The 18,696-nt window shown below is 39.9% G+C and overlaps 1 protein-coding gene across 4 annotated transcripts in view; it reads right to left on the reverse strand.

Moving 5' to 3' along the window:
• The window catches only part of man1a2 (mannosidase, alpha, class 1A, member 2), a 144,457-nt gene that overhangs the window by 59,125 nt on the left and 66,636 nt on the right, over positions 1–18,696 (reverse strand). For all 4 annotated transcript variants that reach the window (XM_085134472.1, XM_085134474.1, XM_085134473.1 and 1 more), the window contains exon 5: positions 13,043–13,161. In XM_085134472.1, the coding sequence (XP_084990598.1) occupies positions 13,043–13,161 (119 nt within the window). The remainder of the gene's footprint in view (positions 1–13,042; positions 13,162–18,696) is intronic.

Consider the following 18,696-nt stretch of genomic DNA (forward strand, 5'->3'; position numbering starts at 1 on the left):
CGACAGGAGAGAAAAGACGTCTTGAGGATTAAACACTGAACTAAAGCCACCACGAGTACACAAAGTGGTTTAGGTGATTTCGCACATTATTTGGGTCTAAAGTTGTTACCATGGTTACTGTTTGCCAATTTGAATTAGTTGGCTGCTCATCCCAATTAATGTGCCTCCAAAGGAGAACCTAATTAAGACTTTCATGTACACACTTGACTGATTTCACTCTGTGCAATGCTTGTACTGCTGGCCTCGCAGCTTCCTTCAAACCACAGCATTCCTCGTGTTTGGGAAATTGGAATACTGTGACTGACAACATGGTTGATGACACAGCGACTGTGATGCAGAAATGTTATTCACCTGGAACACCTTTGGGTCCCGTACATTCAAATGCTGAGAGCTCCTTGCAATTTACAACATGACCTTGCGCTGATATTTTCACATTAGAAATGAAAACATACCAAAGATGAGAGAACTCTGCCTACACATTTTTTAAAGTGCAGGCTGAATGACCTCTGTTTACAGTAAACGAAGAGGAGAAAGAAGCGGAGGAGTGCAGGAACATTGCGTGGCTATGACATGTTAAGATCAGCCACAGCATGGTTCAAATAAATACATCAAATATTTATGATCGAGCCTTACTGATTACAGTACTCACAGTTTACAGTGCTCTCTTCTGTAACCTGATGAGGTAACTCTAACCTGGAGTCAGGAGCACATGCGAACAAGAACATTCAAAGACTGGTTGTGATGCTCAGCCCTGAACACTGGTCAGCACCGGTACTCACATTAGCGCAAACCTGGCCCTGATGCCTGCCTAGCTTCATCTAATCCACTTAATTCATTCAAGAGCCTCTCTCGGCTTCTTGCATTTCCTTCAGTGCAAAGAACTGTCATAACCTGTCAGATAATGCTTCTGCTGGGAAGTCTTTTCAATAGAGCTATACAGGGAACAGTGAGCCTTCTTGGCATGCCTTCTCCCACAGGCACATTTCCCTAAAGAATGCTTTTCTTATCTACAGAGGCATACAGTGTTACATCTAGCTGTACAATACTGTGGTTCATGTCTGAAAATCTGAGCATCTTTTGAAGGTAAACCCCACAATCTCTATAGTATCTCTTCATCTATGGGCTGTTCGCAGCAGGGTGGATTTTGGCCTCTCAGATATAACAGGTCTGATTTGCTCATGAAATAGTGAAGCCCTCATTGTTGAGGCTTTTACTTGAGTATAAGCAAAAAAAGAGAGAGAGAGAGAGAGAATGTAGCAGCCGTACACTCGATGTTGAGATAATTTTTATTTTGCAAGCTGTTTGAATGTGTCTTAAAGTACCAGAGTTGCTTCCTGCCTCAGATCCCATGTGTGGATTAGTGCTGGAAGGGAAAAGTGTTGAATACTGCCTGCATAAACCTATTTTCAACTTGCACATATTTCCTCTCTGCACCCAAAGTTTTCAGACTAAGCCCAACTAAAAAGGTTTTCATTTTTACCGGCACACAATCAGCACTTCACAAAACACACTGAAAAGCAAGACGAGCTGCAGGTTTGTGTTAAACCCGATGAAAGGTGGCGACTGGGAAGCTCTCATCCAGGTGAAGGCTGGCATCCGTCTACAGCATGAGTCAGCCTTTACTTGTTAGCCATTTACAGTTGCAGTTTAGAAGCACTGAGCCCAATGAAAAGCAGGAACAAAACAACCCTGATTTAAAAAAACAAACAAAAACAAAACAAAAAAAAAGCCTGAGGTGAGCACAGACGAGTAAGTGGGAGGCTACGCCCGCATGTACCCGGGTATTTTTTGAAAACGCAGATTTTTCTATGCGTTTGCACCTTTCGTCCACACGTAAACGGCGTTTTCGGTCACTGAAAATAGAGGTTTTTTAAAAACTCCTGCCAGGGTGGAGATTTTCAAAAACTACATTTTTGCGTTTACGTGTGGACCAATGACTGTGTCCAATGACTGTTTCTACAGTTTGACGTCACACTGTGCGCCAGGTTATTGTTTCGGTGAAATGAATTTCTACAATGGCGGACTTGCTGTTTAAATGCTTACATATACACACACAGTTACTGTCCCTCCACACATACGACTCAGTGCTGCTTCTATGCGCCATCTTTGTTTATTCTTTCCCACCCAGGCTGCTAGACTTCTAGAAGCCAACATTTCTACAGGGTCGGGAATATATCGCCACCTGCTGCTTTGGCATGTTCCTGGCAGCGTTTTCTTTCTTTTTTGGCTTTTACGTGTGGACGGGATTTTTTTTCCAAAAGAAAATCTCAGTTTTCAAAAAATACCCGTGTACGTGTGGACGTAGCCGGAGTTACACAGGTTGTGCAGTGAGGCTTGAGAGCGGCACAGGAATATACGGTTGGACTGAAATCATTTATTTTGTTATGGAGCTACTAAACAGAACACCAGGGTCACTTCATTATATGATCTCCTATTTTAACGATCTTAACAACACTCCCCCCACCCCACCCCACCCCCCACTGTTTAAAACCAAGATCAACCTATGGAAAAGGCGCAGAACAGCTCCTGATCCAAAGCGTACCACATCAACTATAAAAACACAGTGGAAGCAGTGTGATGGCTTGGGCGTGCATGGCTGCCAGTGGCACTGGGACGCTAATACTTATTGATGATGTGACACAGGACAGAAGGAGTCGAATGAAATCTAAGGTGGTCAGAGACATACTGTCAGCTCAAATCCAGCTAAATGCAGTCAAATTGATTGGGCAGTGTTTCATAATACAGATATATAATATAGCATGCATTTGGCTTGTTGAAGACTAGACCCATTGCCAGCAAAAGGTTTTCAACCAAGTATTAGAAATGAAGATTTTATTTTTAGTTACTGAATTTGTCCAGTGACATTTGAGCCCCTGAATTAAAGGGATTGTGGTAAAAATGCTTTAGTTCATCACATTTTTATGCAATCTTTTTCAACCTACTCAAAGCCTGCACTTCAACCGCATTGAAGTTATTTAATTTAAAATTCATTGTGGTAATGTATAGAATCAAAATTAGAAAAAAATTGTCTCTGTCCAAATATGTATGGACCTAACTGTACATTAAAGTGTATAGGCATGTGTGCCCACATGTGTCAATATGGGAATTATTAAACCCTTTATAATCAACAGTGGCTTCAGCTCTGTAAATGCAACATAAACATGCTACACGTGTTGGTGTCATGTTCTCAGTATTGTCTGCCGTCTACTCTGTTCTGTACACTGAAAGTAAAGAAACAGCCGGAGCCCAGTTCACACATACTTGTCAATAAAGCTGATTCTGAAAGGCTCTGTATTAGCTGGATTTTAATCATTATATTAACAATAAAAGGTAAGAGACACGCAGGTTAATGTTTCACACCTCCATGAATGTATATTTGTAGACTGTCGATTTTAACCTCTCTCCCAACCCTAATTGCTGTTTATTCCCAGAGCTTTATATGATGTTAAAACATCCCTGGTGTAAGATACTTGCATGAAACAACATATTTGAAAACATTATGTTTTAAAAGCTCAACAATAAAATTTTACAATGGAATTAAAAAAAAATTGCAAAAGAATATTCATATTAAAACCTGGAATCTCAACAGCTGGTTTGGATGCATCTTTTTGTTTGTTTGTTTGTTTCATTCACAGTGTGTGATTTCACTGAAGTATTCCAACTAATCTGATGACAGATCTTCAAATTTGATAAAACATGTCATCCAGACAATTCAGCTAAAAATATTAACGACTGTCATTGGAAATGACACGAGAGGAGCCAACACAGTAAGTCACTGCTTTCACCTCCAGTAAAAAGGCTTCTAGAAGGAAACTGATGGGAGAAGATGTGTCTAATCATGCCAAACATGACAGCTTAAAGTGAGCAGGACCACAAAAGCTCAGCAATGGTATACACATTTTAACAGCAGAGTGGCCTTTTCTACCTTGTCAAAGACTGTGAATTATGTCTCTGCATTTCTTATTGCCAGAAACATCATATGCTAGGAAAAAAATCTGAATAAAGAACTTTGCATAAATGAATCCAGGAAATCAGACTGGGCTCAAACAACAGCTAGAATTAATCAGTATTTCAATCTCCTTGCTGCATGGGATCAGACCAAATCCTCACTTTGTTAACTAATGCATTAATAACCCCAATCAAAGTCTATTAGTTTGCTGGATGTTTGGGCCTAGCATAGATGCTGTTCGCATGCCGACACATCCATCATCTGAGGGCAAGCTGCAATGCGGGGGTCTAACCAGGACACTAGAGAGTCCAACAATGACTCACTGCTTGGCTCAAACTGACATGGCAGCTATTTAATCATTCATTAGTGGTAAAGCTGGAGCTGGAGGATGTGTTGGTGGCAAGTGGGTGGCTGAATTGAGAGGTAGATGAGCGCAGGTGTAACATATGCAATAAAAATGTGCATCAATTTGCTAAAAGCACACAAGAACCACACAGTTACTTTTAAGCAATAAATACTGTGTGTACACACACAGAGAGAGACCAATTTACTATGTTTATGCAAGATGAAGACGAGGGAAATAATGTCACGACTCTGCAATCACATATTTCAAAAATACTTGTTATTTTCTCATGTATGGTTCGCAGTCCACTTCAAAACAGCTTACAGCACAATTCAGCTGGAGTTTTTGATAACTTGGATCTTATTTTCATTGTTTAGGCTAATGACTTTATTGCTCACTAAACTAACTGGGTTCTAGGAACAGGGCAACATGCTACAAAGATTGAGGTCATTCAACTTTAGAAAAGAAATGGTAAATTACAGTCTACATATTTCTAAAAGACAAAGATTACAATTAGAACTGAACCATCCACTAGTTTTGATGCCACAGGCACATGTTCCTGTGTATTGTTGCATGATGCACTGAATTCTTCTCCCCCGCATATCAAACTAAACTAAGAAAAAATGGAAGACAACATCTTCGGATGAATTTGGAGTTGCAGGAACTACTTTAATGAATGCTATGGAATGATGAATAGCAACTATTCTTAGTACAGTGGCTATAAAGGGTGTACACATACCTCTTTAAATACCAGGTTTTAGTGAGGTTCAAAAAAAAAAAAAAATGAGACCACAATAACTCACTGACAATGATTTCAAAGCAATTCAATTATTTCAACAAACAAATCTGTTAGTGGATATTTTTTTTTAAACAATCAGCTTTTTGCATAAGTCGGCACACCTTTAAACGAATACGCTGTTGAAGCAGCAGACAGCGTTCTGTCTTCTTGGGTACACACCTGCTATCAATTAAAGAGACTCTGATTAACCCCAAATACAGTTCAGCGGTCCTAGCAGGACCTTCCTGACATTTACTTAGTTGCCTGCTGCATCAAAAGCTCTGGTTCACAGACCGCTTACAAAGCATCAAAGAGATTTCACTGTTGAAAGGTATCAGTGAGAAGAAAGGTACCAAAGTTTCCACTGCACTGAATATACGAGGAACACAGTGAAGACAGTCATCAAAAACTGACACCGCAAAGAACTGGATGTCCCCCAAAAACTGATGAAAAGACAAGGTGAAAACTAGCTCGGGAGCCTATCAGAGGATCTAGAGTAACACTAAAGGAGCTGCAGGAATTTCTGGAAAGCACCAGTTGTGTACTATGTAACAACAATCTCAATATGTATTTAAAGCAGGGCGATATGACCAAAAATATTGATTACGATATACATTTGAAAATTTGCGATAATGATATAACTGACGATATAATTGACACTAGACAAAATACTTCACAACTCCACATCAAAACCCCATCAATGTATTTTCACTTAAACAAGCAGCTGTTTTTTTATGTGCATTAAAGTTATATAAAAACGTAACAGTGCAAATTCCTTGCTGACAGTTTAACCAAAAGGCATTTCCAGTGGAAATTGGCCGACATATTCTCAGCATAACCATGTATAATATCCACAAAACTTAAAAAGAGGTTATACACACACAATACGGTAATATTATGTTGAAGCACAGTACGTATCACTCCGTGAAGCTCCTGCCTACGATAGCCGTAATGCTCCAACAATCCATCAAGCGGTGCGGATTCGCGAAGTCGTACTAAAACATTTGACAGATTTTCGAGCGCCGTGTACATAAAATCGTTTCGAGGTCAGTAAACACAACCAGAATTCATACATAAGGCACACAGGATTATAAGGGGCACTGTCGATTTTCAGAAAAATCAAAGGATTGATTTTAAGTGTGTTGTAATTTCCAAACAACACGGTAATAACGACGGCCCGCTAGCATGCTCTACCAAAAATAGTGCTTTGTTGTGTATCTGACGGACGAAAGCCAAACCAGTTCCACACCACTGATGTTGCAGCATTTTTACAAACCAATTCTGGTTTCATTTAACGATCCACTTTCGCTCTTCTCATTCTGCGTCGCCGCCATGTGCGTATGTAAACATAGGCACTGCGCCTGCGCGTTTTACCCATATTCTATCGCGATATTTCATTTTCCTATCGTTGCCCAAAATTACACCGGTATTACCATGAACGGTATGATATAGCCCAGCCCTATATGTATTTTCCATTTGTCTGGACTATGGGGCAGGATTGCAAGACGGAAGCCTTTCTGGCAAAGAAAAGCATCCAAACCCGAGTACAATTTGCAAAAAAACAAAACAAAAACAAAAAAACCCAAACCCCCAAAACAAACAAACGTAAGCATAAATTCTCCCAAAAGCATGAAGGAAAATGTGTGAGACTGAATTTTTTGGCCAAAATTCGAAAAGGTACTTTTGTCCAAAAACAACACTTTTTGTTGCATAACCAAAAAGAACACCATACCCACGCATGGTGGTGGCATTCTTACACTTTCAGGATGCTCTTCTTCAGCTGGAACTGGGGCTTTAGTCCCATATAACCCCTCTTTAAGTGGATGAAATTATACCAGTCAAATACCAATCAAACAGCAAAAGTGCCAGAACGCTGCAGATGAAGAGGACTTATACCATCCAACAGGACAATGACACAGAGTACACATCCAAATCAGTAATTTGGATCAGACCTAAATCCGACAGAACAATCTATGGACTGACCTGCACAGGACTGTGCACAAGAGATGCCCTCTCTAGCTGACAGATTTGGAGTGCTTCTGCGAAGAAGAGTGGCCAAATATTGCCAAGCCAATAAATACTGTGTACACACACACACACACACACACCTATCCAAGAAGACTAAATGCCGAGATTAAACCAAAAGGTGCCTCAATAAAATACTGGTTTAGGGATGTGCACACGTCTACAAGTAGCTTACAGTACTTGTAGTACTATAGTACAATGATGGTGCACACACAGAAGCAGCTAACCTCAATGTAATATTGGGCAACTTGCACTCCTATATGCACCGGAAAGTGATTAAACTCGACTAAGAGTGATGTATTTAATCTCCCAAATGGAAATGCAGACTATGGCCTGGTTCCAGCCTCAGTGCTCTGACTGGGGATGCTGGGTACAGCTGCTCTCTTTAGGTTGAACAAATCTTTGATATTCACAAGGGCCAAGTTTAATAACACTTCTGCTGCCAATTACACTGCCAGGCCACTGCAGGCTGGAAGAAAAATATGGCTCACTCCAAGCTGGGATATTACCTGTTTTGTAAAAGGCCCATGCAAAAGCCAGAGTAATGCCATGACCATATTTCTAAGGTTTAGCCTAAGCTAGCTAAACCTTTCCTGAATGTTATAGTATAGCTGGAAGCTTATGCCTGAATCCCTTGCCTAATGCACACAGGTGTAAGAGCATCAAACCAGGCTATTAATGAAAACACAGCGACACGCCTCCCTCCTCCTCTCACTTGTTAACAGCAGCTCCAAATCTCATCCTCTCTCTTCTTCTCCTCCCTCTAATCTCCACTCTCCCTCCTAAGTAACCAGAGGGCTCTCCTCTCCTGCCTGATTTTTATTACTTCACACGAGCATATTCGCAATTTTGTTTCCTCACGCTCTTATCTCCATGTCACTGTCGTTGCATTTGTTTTACATTTAATAATTCTCCATCTTTTTCATAAGGCACAAATCTCATACTCATGCTGCTAAGGGAACTTTTATTACATTAGCTGCTCCATATATAAACGAGTTGCCCTCATGGACTGTAAATAACTTGTACCATGTAGTTCCATTAAATATGGTCCAAAAACCAACAACAGCACAGTGAACACGCCCAGTTCAGTCATTGAATTTAGCAGAGATGAGGCCAAGTGACTCTCAACCCAACGCCTATCCATAGAGCTTGAAATAGTTTGTTTTATACGGGTCTGATGCAACCCCAAACTGATTTGTTTTTACTAGTACACAGTCACTACTATATCTTTATGTATAATTGTCTTTTCTCCCCATCTTTTCTTTTCTTAACCTTTATATTTTCCTCCTTCCCTTGCCCATCTATTTTACCCATATTGCGGCCATTTTGCTCTCCCCCCTAATCTTCCTCCTTCCATTCAACTAAACTGTGACTGATCTTGACCAGTTTCAGTTTCTCTCTCAGTTGCATTTCTCCTAAGCCAATTTCACCCATGTCCTCCATGCAATCTAAGCCTTTCTCCTCTCACTCTCTCCATTCCTCTTTTCTCTGCAGAACCACAGTGATCCCGAGGTTAATTAGCCCTCCAAGTGTCAGGCTGTTAGATCCCCTCTACCTAACTGCTTGGTGTCCTGTGATTGGCTCAGTAGGGGTACTAACAAGCTTGGGCACCGGAGTTTGGTGCCGGTATAAAGACAGGAATAAAAAGAGAAGAGGATTGCCAGAATGTGGACAGAATAACTGAATTGAATTTAGGGAAAACTGATTAGAATAAACAGGACTACATGTAAATGTAACGTTACTTTAACGTTAACTAGTGATGACTTCATGAACTTCTTCACAAATAAAATTTTTATCATTAGAGAAAAAATTACCAATAATCATCCCACAGATGTAATATTATCTACAGCTACTCTTAGTACCATTGATGTTAAGTTAGACTCTTTTTCTCCAATCGATCTTTCTGAGTTAACTTCAATAATTACTTCCTCCAAACCATCAACGTTTGGAGGACGTTTTTACGTCTCCAAAACTCCAAAGCTGACGTCTTTTAGACCCCATTCCTACAAAACTGCTCAAAGAAGTCCTGCCATTGATTAATTCTTCGATCTTATATATGATCAACCTATCTCTAATAATCGGCTATGTACCACAGGCCTTCAAGGTGGCTGCAGTTAAACCTTTACTCAAAAAGCCATCTCTAGACCCAGCAGTCTTAGCTAATTATAGGCCAATCTCCAACCTTCCTTTCATATCAAAAATCCTTGAAAGAGTAGTTGTCAAACAGCTAACAGATCATCTGCAGAGGAATGGTTTATTTGAAGAGTTTCAGTCAGGTTTCAGAGTTCATCACAGCACAGAAACAGCTTTAGTGAAGGTTACAAATGATCTTCTTATGGCCTCTGACAGTGGACTCATCTCTGTGCTTGTCCTTCTTGACCTTAGTGCAGCATTCGATACTGTTGACCATAATATCCTATTAGAGCGATTAGAACATGCTGTAGGTATTACAGGTATTGCACTGCAGTGGTTTGTATCATATCTATCTAATAGACTCCAATTTGTGCATGTAAATGGAGAGTCCTCTTCACACACTGAGGTTAATTATGGAGTTCCACAGGGTTCAGTGCTAGGACCAATTCTGTTTACATTATACATGCTTCCCCTAGGCAGCATCATTAGAAGACATAGCATACATTTTCACTGCTATGCAGATGACACCCAGCTCTATCTGTCCATGAAGCCAGATAACACACACCAATTAGTTAAACTGCAGGAATGTCTTAAAGACATAAAGACTTGGATGGCCACTAACTTTCTGCTTCTTAACTCAGATAAAACTGAGGTCATTGTACTCGGCGCTGAAAAGCTTAGAAATATGGTAACTAACCAGATTCTTACTCTGGATGGCATTACCTTGGCCTCCAGTAACACTGTGAGGAACCTTGGAGTCATTTTTGACCAGGATATGTCCTTCAACGCACATATTAAACAAATATGTAAGACTGCGTTCTTCCATTTGCGCAACATCTCTAAAATTAGAAATATCCTGTCTCAGAGTGACGCTGAAAAACTAGTTCATGCATTTATTACTTCCAGGCTGGACTACTGCAATTCATTATTATCAGGATGTCCAAAAAACTCACTGAAAAGCCTTCAGTTAATCCAAAATGCTGCAGCAAGAGTACTGACAGGGACTAGAAAGAGAGAGCATATTTCTCCTGTTTTGGCTTCCCTTCATTGGCTTCCTGTTAAATCCAGAATTGAATTCAAAATCCTGCTCCTCACATACAAGGTCTTAAATAATCAGGCCCCATCTTATCTTAATGACCTTGTAGTACCATATTACCCTATTAGAGCACGTCGCTCCCGCTCTGCAGGCCTACTTGTTGTTCCTAGAGTATTTAAAAGTAGAATGGGAGGGAGAGCCTTCAGTTTTCAGGCCCCTCTTCTGTGGAACCAGCTTCCAGTTTGGATTCGGGAGACAGACACTATCTCTACTTTTAAGATTAGGCTTAAAACTTTCCTTTTTGCTAAAGCATATAGTTAGGGCTGGACCAGGTGACCCTGAATCCTCCCTTAGTTATGCTGCAATAGATGTAGGCTGCCGGGGGATTCCCATGATGCATTGAGTTTTTCCTTTCCAGTCACCTTTCTCACTCACTATGTGTTAATAGACCTCTCTGTATTGAATCATACCTGTTATTAATCTCTGTCTCTCTTCCACAGCATGTCTTTATCCTGTCTTCCTTCTCTCACCCCAACCGGTCGCAGCAGATGGCCCCGCCCCTCCCTGAGCCTGGTTCTGCCGGAGGTTTCTTCCTGTTAAAAGGGAGTTTTTCCTTCCCACTGTCGCCAAAGTGCTTGCTCATAGGGGGTCATATGATTGTTGGGCTTTTCTCTGTATCTATGAAGCGCCTTGAGGCGACATTTGTTGTGATTTGGCGCTATATAAATAAAATTGAATTGAATTGAATTGAAATCCAGATTATTTAGAAATACAGAGGCACTTTTAAAGGCTGAGAATGTACCGGAGTAGCGAGTGAGTAGTGGAAGATGGGGAATGAGAGAGCTGCTTTGGCTCAGGAGGTAGAGCAGCTCATCTACTAATCGGAAGGTTGGTCGATTCCTGCTTCAGGCTGCATACCAAATATCTTCAGCAAGATACTAACTCCCAAGTTGTTTTCCAAATTCGTGGGTTATGTACGAATGTTAGATAGTAAACACTTAGGTAGGAAAGCATAGAAAAAAGTGTTTATGTCAATGTGTGTAAATGGGTGAATGAGGCGAGTTGTATGAAGCATGCTTAAGAGCAGAAAATGCTAATAACGGAGTATATAGGAGGAGAAGGGCTGCAACAATTCAGCGCATAATTTGAATACTTCAATTACAAAATAATTCTCAACACAAATTCTCGGCTTCGATGCTTCATTTAACACATGGCTCCGTAGCGTGCCACTGTCACCATGGAGCCACGTTTGCAACTAAAACACACCTGCAATATAAACGCATTTAGGAGCAGCGTGACAATAAAACTTTGACATTAAGGGCAAACACACTGATAACACAACAGCAGAGATAATGATGATGATGATGGTGTCAAAGTTTAACGTGGAGCCAGAGTCTGTTTACACACCGTGAAGAACAAAGCGGCGGCAGCAGCACCATCCCCGAGACTGAGTGAAAGAAAACATGTTTCTAGCGTCCTAAACAGCAGCACTGTTCCTGTGATCACCACTGAAGGTCAATTGATATGCATTAGGTTAGATTCCATGTATATCTTATTTTATTTAGACTTTGGCTCTATTTGAGATTATTTATATATTTTTGCATTTAAGAAAATATTTTCTTTAAAAAATGTAATTTGATTGTATTTACGTGTCATTTTAAAGGGTTAAGTTGCTTTCTTTTTGTTTTTTGACAGCTGTTTGCTCTAAAAAACTGCAATTTCTAAAAATGAAAACCAACGAGTAGTTCATTTTGAAAAACCTGTGTGTTCATTAATAAGAGAACAGCATTTCTTATCCGATTACTCGATTAATCGATGGAATTATCGATACATTACTTAATTACTAAAATAATCAACAGCTGCAGTCCTAGCAAGCAGCACAGTCTCGGTCGTTGTGTCCTTGGGCAAGACACTTCACCTACAGCCTACTGGTGATGGCCAGAGGGGCCGATGGCGCGATATGGCAGCCTCGCCTCTGTCAGACTGCCCCAGGGCAGCTGTGGCAACAACTGTAGCCTCCACCGGTGTGTGAATGTGAGAGTGAATGATTAGTGGAATTGTAAAGCACTTTGAGGGCCCCGAAAAGTGCTATATAAATGCAATCCATTATTATTATTATTATTATTATTATTATTATTATTATTATTATTAAAAAAAGAGGTGATTGACATCTGAAAGGAAGGAAAGAAAAGCTGGTGATGGGAGACTGAAACAGAGGAAATAAATGAGGGGAGCTGCGGAACTGATGGACAAGACATGGAAATGAGAAACACTTAACAGAAAAGGCTGTGAGGAGAGGAAGGGAGAAGAAAATGGATAGAGAGGACAAAGTCACGATTGTGACTGCAAAACAAAGCCTGAGTGAAGCAATGTTTGAAATCATTATTACTATAATGCTCGATATGAGGATAAATACTGAAAATATTCTCTAGTCTAATAGTTTCCAACAGCAACATTGAAGTGATACAATCTAGATGAATTAATTGGTGACAATTCAGTGCCAACATTCACAGGGATTTTGAGTAATGTTTGCATATTATTTATGGTCTAATAGTGCTGATGGGCTGATGAAAAATCATGTCAAGAAAGCATGCATCAGATCAATGAGCACTCCGGTGACATTTATTTAAGTGCAAGTCATCTCTTATGACAGCAGCACATTCTTAAGAGCATTATGTGGACAAGCTGGAGACCATCATTAAGATATTAATGGAAGGCTTAATTATACCCAAGTGTTCTTGGGTATTTTATGTGTAGAGAGGGAAGGTGGGTACACACCACACTGAAGTCCAGATTCTGTTCAATCCACTCCTGGCCATCCTTGAACTCCTCGTGCAGACCCATGATGTACAGAGTATCTACTGCATCCACGATGGTTGCCCCCAGTTGAGAACTACCTGTACAACACACAAGATCAAACAATTGAAATTCTTCCATCAGTTATTGCTCATATGAATATTTATTTATGCAATTAACAGTGACATTGGTTTTACATCCATCAGAGGCTCTCCCAAAGACGCATGCATGGAAAAAGCTGCAAACTGTACACAGTGCATTGCTTTTTCGAAGAGATGTACTGAACCACTCAGTGCAGATAACAGTTGGATCTATTTTCTACAAAGACTTAGTCTGTGCAGCGTTATCCCTCCAACAACGATGATTTACCCCTAACCTGATGATAAGCACGTCACATATCGCACCACTCAGTCCAAGAGGCCTGCATGTGTGTTTCTGTTCTTTGCCTCTGTTGACAACAGTTCATCCAATCCACTTTAAACTTGCTTTACTGATTATTTTGTGTTTTTGGAGTGTAAGCCTGTGTACGTCTTTGACAGGACATTCACTGATCACATGGTCAAGATAATTTTCTCTCTGATTAGCCACCGTCTCATTTGGCATTAGCATCGTTCTTCAGGCTCGCTCAATGGGTTTGTCTTTATAGCACCAAACCTTGTAGCTTTCCTTTTTCCAAACTACTAACAATTTGTGTGTCTGGTGGCTTTTAGAAAAACTGAGTGTGTGGCGTTAACTGAAATTTGTCAAATATAGCTACAATTACACTCTCTACTCTCTGTTACGTTACCTATACTGTAAATTAGTGTGTTTAACTTTAATATAATTAATTTATTACTTAAAGTATGCTTACATTTTTGCTCAATTTACTGTGAATACAGAACAGGCTTGCTGCTGCTGTAAATGTACAGCTTTAAATCAAATCATTGGACATAATTACATCAACCCAGACAGCGGTTAGATTTAAAATGTTTATAATACTTCAAATAAATAGTCTGATGTGCATTCACAGCCACAAGCTAACATGACAATAGCTTGTGACATTGACACACCACCACAGAAACATTCTGAACAACAAACCAATGAAAAAAAATCCCTCTCACGCAGTTCAAGATGGATCTTTTAAAGCTAATCGGAACTCAGATCATTGAAATCAGCAAAAAGTAGACACAGTTAAAAAAGAAAAAGACCAAGAAGCCAAGGAAGCTGCAATCAGTGCATTTCTAAGAAAAAAGAAAAAAGAAAGAAGGAAAATTAAAAAAACTGAATTTAAAACTGTTGAATTAATATTTTCAGAAAGATATGGAGTGGCCAACCAATGGGCAAAAGCATTCAGCCAAGGCGAATGGTAGCAACCATAAAACATGATGTTTGCAGCCAAAAGAGCAGCTCTGTGTGTTTGTCTGTTATTCAGTGACATTTTAAAATGTTTTTCCTTTGCTAATGTGTGTTAGAAAGCATGTCACAGTAGGACTAATTCAAACACTTTCCCATTCTGAGGAGGAGACTAGTAATCATAAGACATTACAGGAACAGGGAACTGCTTATTATAAGTTATTAAAACTGACTTTATGCCTAAAAGGTTCAACTTTATGTAAATCAAAACGCTCCTTAGAAATTAAAGGCAAAAAAGGAGTTATAGGATATTATAGGAAATATCATCAAAATGACTATTTCATCAGATCATCTATACCCTTTCTACTATTGCCTTCCAGTTTGCTTTAGTTCAGTTTGCATACATTACCACCATATTTCAGAGGTAAAAGTCAGTGGCACTGCCCTTTAAATCCGTCCCCATTTCATATCAGAAGCTGCGTGAACAGCTAGAATTCCTGAGTCTGCTCGCCATCCCTTCTTATCTATGAATCCATTCAAAAGGAGAGTGTCTGGCTTCATGCAGGAGCTGCAGTGTTATTATCATCATAGACAGGAACCTCTAAATCACTCTAAAAATACACTGCAGTCAGGCGGGCGGAGCTGATAGCAAGATGCCCTGGCTGCCTGCCGGATCTTGACAGATTGGCGCGACCGTTGGTAGAGCAGAGCCCCTCTGCTGCACCACACAACCCCCATCTCCCTCCCTTCTGTCACTTCCATCACCTACAGGTACGCTTGAGGCTCCCATAGCAATGTGACACTGCTGACGCAAAGACAGAGGCCTGTCAAAGATACCGTCTCAGAATACTCCTCTAAAGGTTTTGTGCAATAGCTCCTAAATGCAGTGCTTCCTATGTGTTTACAACAATGACACCTCTGCTCTGTCAATCATTAATACTGTTGTGTTATGAAGCAAATGAAATGTGACACTAACATTTTATATACGGACCTGTTTTCTTCTAAAACAACAAAAGGGTATCAAACCTCTTGTCTATCGTCCAGAAAAGAGGATTTTAACACCAAAGGGAGTTTTGGTGTTAATCAAACATCTCGAACAGAACATCCCAGACAACGTATGTTGTGTTAAAATGTCTTGGATTTAGTCTGGAAACCCTTCTTGATATTTTTTGACCAACCATCTACACAAGTTCAGGAATGACCTTTATTTATTTATCTATTTATCTATTTGTAATTGTATTTGTTTGCTTATTTTTTCTTTCTTCTTATTCTGTATACCTTGGCTGGTGTTATTTTGCGCTGATTGTAAGTTTTTCCTTTTAAACTTTTGATTACTTGACAGCGAACAGGGGTGTTGTTTGTTAGGGTGGGTTTTTATTTTTATTTTTTATTTTTTTCCCTCTTTTACTTTTATTTGATGCTTTGTATTTTTGTATTTCATTGTGGAAAATAATAAATATATTAAACACTAAAATGTCTTGGATTTGAAGATAACAATTTGGGTATTGATCCAAATAGAAAAAAAAATAGCCCTTAAAATCCTCTGTAAGTGATTATTCAATCCTTATGTTCATGAAAAAACCTGCAAGTGATACTTCAAAGAACTTGAAATACTGTAGAGTCTTTACCTTACAATATAAAGCACCTTGAGGTGACTGTTGCTGTGAATTGGTAACATATAAACAAAAAGGTTTGGACTGGATTAACTGATTGGGGACAAACTGCCCTTCTGTATGTAGAGCAGAAGCTCTTAGCGAAAGGCTTTTTTCTTTATTCATTTTTAAAAACTCCAGCTTCTCAAGTAGTGAAGGTGTTCTCTGGGTTTTTCACCTCGTCCCCGTTTGCCAACATGAAAACCAATGACAGCGGAGCATTTCTTTGGCCAATCCAATCTAGCAACAACCTCATCAAATGAATCACCCTCGATCTTCTAATCCCAACTCCAAATTCAAAGCAAAAGAAAATTTAAATGTGCAGATTACTTCTGCGTATCCGCCGGACTCTTCTGGGTGTGTTTCTCTAACCTTGAGAAATTCTGCTCGCTCTCATCTTTGGAAATAACCTTGTTATCACACCTGGAAAGTTTCTCTCTCCAGCTCAGCCTCCATCTTTTTGTCTGCCCCTCCCTCGTATACCGAACCATCTGCTTGTGCTCATTCATCACTGTCTTGCTGCGTTCTCCCTAATCTTTCCTTGATCGCTCCATTCAGAACCCAGATTTGCAGACACTCCATTCACGCTTTTTTACATATATATCTCATTCAAAAATGCAATTTTTGTTAATTTGACTCAACAACATCTTTCCCTATGAACGGTCACCGTGCAACTTCCTGTATCATCTCTGTCATGTCCTGTTGCCATGGGTTTTCACGACCTGACTGCTCTGCAGCCTTGATATAAACAACACCAAAGGCATCACATGAAGTTGAATTGGTGCTTCCAGGAGTTGATTTTAGGGTTGCCAGGCGCTGCTTATCAGAGACAAATTGGCCGAGATGACGTTTATTTATTCAGGGAATTATTGCCACTGCCTCGTGCACACAGACCTCGCCAGCTGCAAACCAACACACACTCTCATCAGCTCTCCTGCTCTTTTAACATAGATTCATGTACTCTCCCTTTCCTTCCCTTTGATACACCACACAGGTTCTCACTACTTCAACTGAACTCCACCCCCCGCTCTTCAACATGCTCTCTCCATCTATCACAATTTCACACACCTCTCTCTCCCTCTCCCCCTCCATTATCTCTCTCTCCCTCTCTCGAACACTCACACTCTCCGTCCCCGGCTCCGTGCCGGTTTCATTAGACGACAGGTTTCAGAGGTATGAATTCACACGAGGCACGAAAACGTGATGCCATTATTCAGTCTCCATTCTCCCTGTCTTGTAAACTGTCGGCTCGAAGAGAGTGGGAGATGATTGAGAGCTCAGGTGTGTGTGTTTGTGCGTGTGATGCATACATTCACTTGGTTTGGCTCTGAATCGAATGAAAATGGAAGAAAGTGTAGAGGTGATGTGTGGAGATACATACAAAGCATTTGTGTTTCAAGTCTCCGTGTCGTGCCTTGTGTTTCTTATCATGACCTCTACACAACTCTGTGGACATGCAGGTCTAGTTGCAAGTCTACTCTTCTTACTCCTGTACAGACTATTTCTCCCTAACATCCAGGGCTGCCCTCCGAAAGCTGAAGTCAGAGATCCCAGATTTAAGTTGCAGTGTGTTTGAGGACGTGTGATGAAGCTGAAATCTGAGGTGTAAGTGTTACCAGAAGAGCCGTTCCCATTAACATCATCTCTGTATGATGATGCGTTTACTGACTTACAAGAAAGTAAATAAAGGTCTGGTTCTTGCCAAATTATGAGACCCTTCCTCCCTTCAGTAGAGAAGAGCTGATCCAAACAGAACAAGCTGACAACGTACCATGCTGCTTGAAGCCTGGTACATTTAAATGTCGGAAAAGGTTTTTAAGGGAACGGGGATACAATTTGAGGGGGGGATTAAATTTAAAACATCCTCGTATCCGTACAACATTAAAAAGTTTTTGCATCTCTGTGTGTGGAGTGAAGCTGTGGAACAGACTAAGTAAAGATATAAAGCAATGTCTGAGCATGGCGCAGTTTAAAAAGCGGTTTAAGGAGATGGTTTTTACAGGGTACAGGGAAGAGGTAGAGATTTGATAGGGTGTTGTTGTCTAATATTTTCATGTGTGTGCGGGTGCACGGGTATGTTGGTATGGGTATATATATATTTGTAGGTTGTGTATCCTTTGAGGTGTTAATGGGGTTATTGAAAATGTGTATATGTGCGTATGTGTATATACGTTTGTATGGATAGATAGAAACATATATGTATATATATATATATATATATATATATATATATAAAGAATAATAAAAAAAATACACATGACATATAATGTAATTGCAAGGAGGTATTTCTGTAGTCTATTGATTACTAGATAGTGGAAAAGGGGTGGGATTAAATAAGCTTATGCTTCTTCCTGCTCCTTTTTGAACATGAAAGTTATTTGTAGTTGTGGTTGCTCGTTTTCTTTTTGTTTTGCTTTGTTTATTTGTCTCTTTTAATTCTATGTTGTTGTACTTTTTTAACATGTTCAAAATAAAGATTCAATCAATCAATCAATCAAAATTCTAAATGCAAACTCTGAGGAAGAGCTACTCCTACTACTACAACAAACAGGAAATGTGTCTAGCGTTCCACACTGCTGAATTTAAATAACACGTGTTATAGGTGCTTGTTATTCCAGGAACTCATTAGGATAGATGGACACATCAGCCATC

The sequence above is a fragment of the Neolamprologus multifasciatus genome, chromosome 16 (genome assembly GCF_963576455.1).
Source record: "Neolamprologus multifasciatus chromosome 16, fNeoMul1.2, whole genome shotgun sequence".
In the NCBI taxonomy this organism is placed as follows: Eukaryota; Metazoa; Chordata; class Actinopteri; order Cichliformes; family Cichlidae; genus Neolamprologus; species Neolamprologus multifasciatus.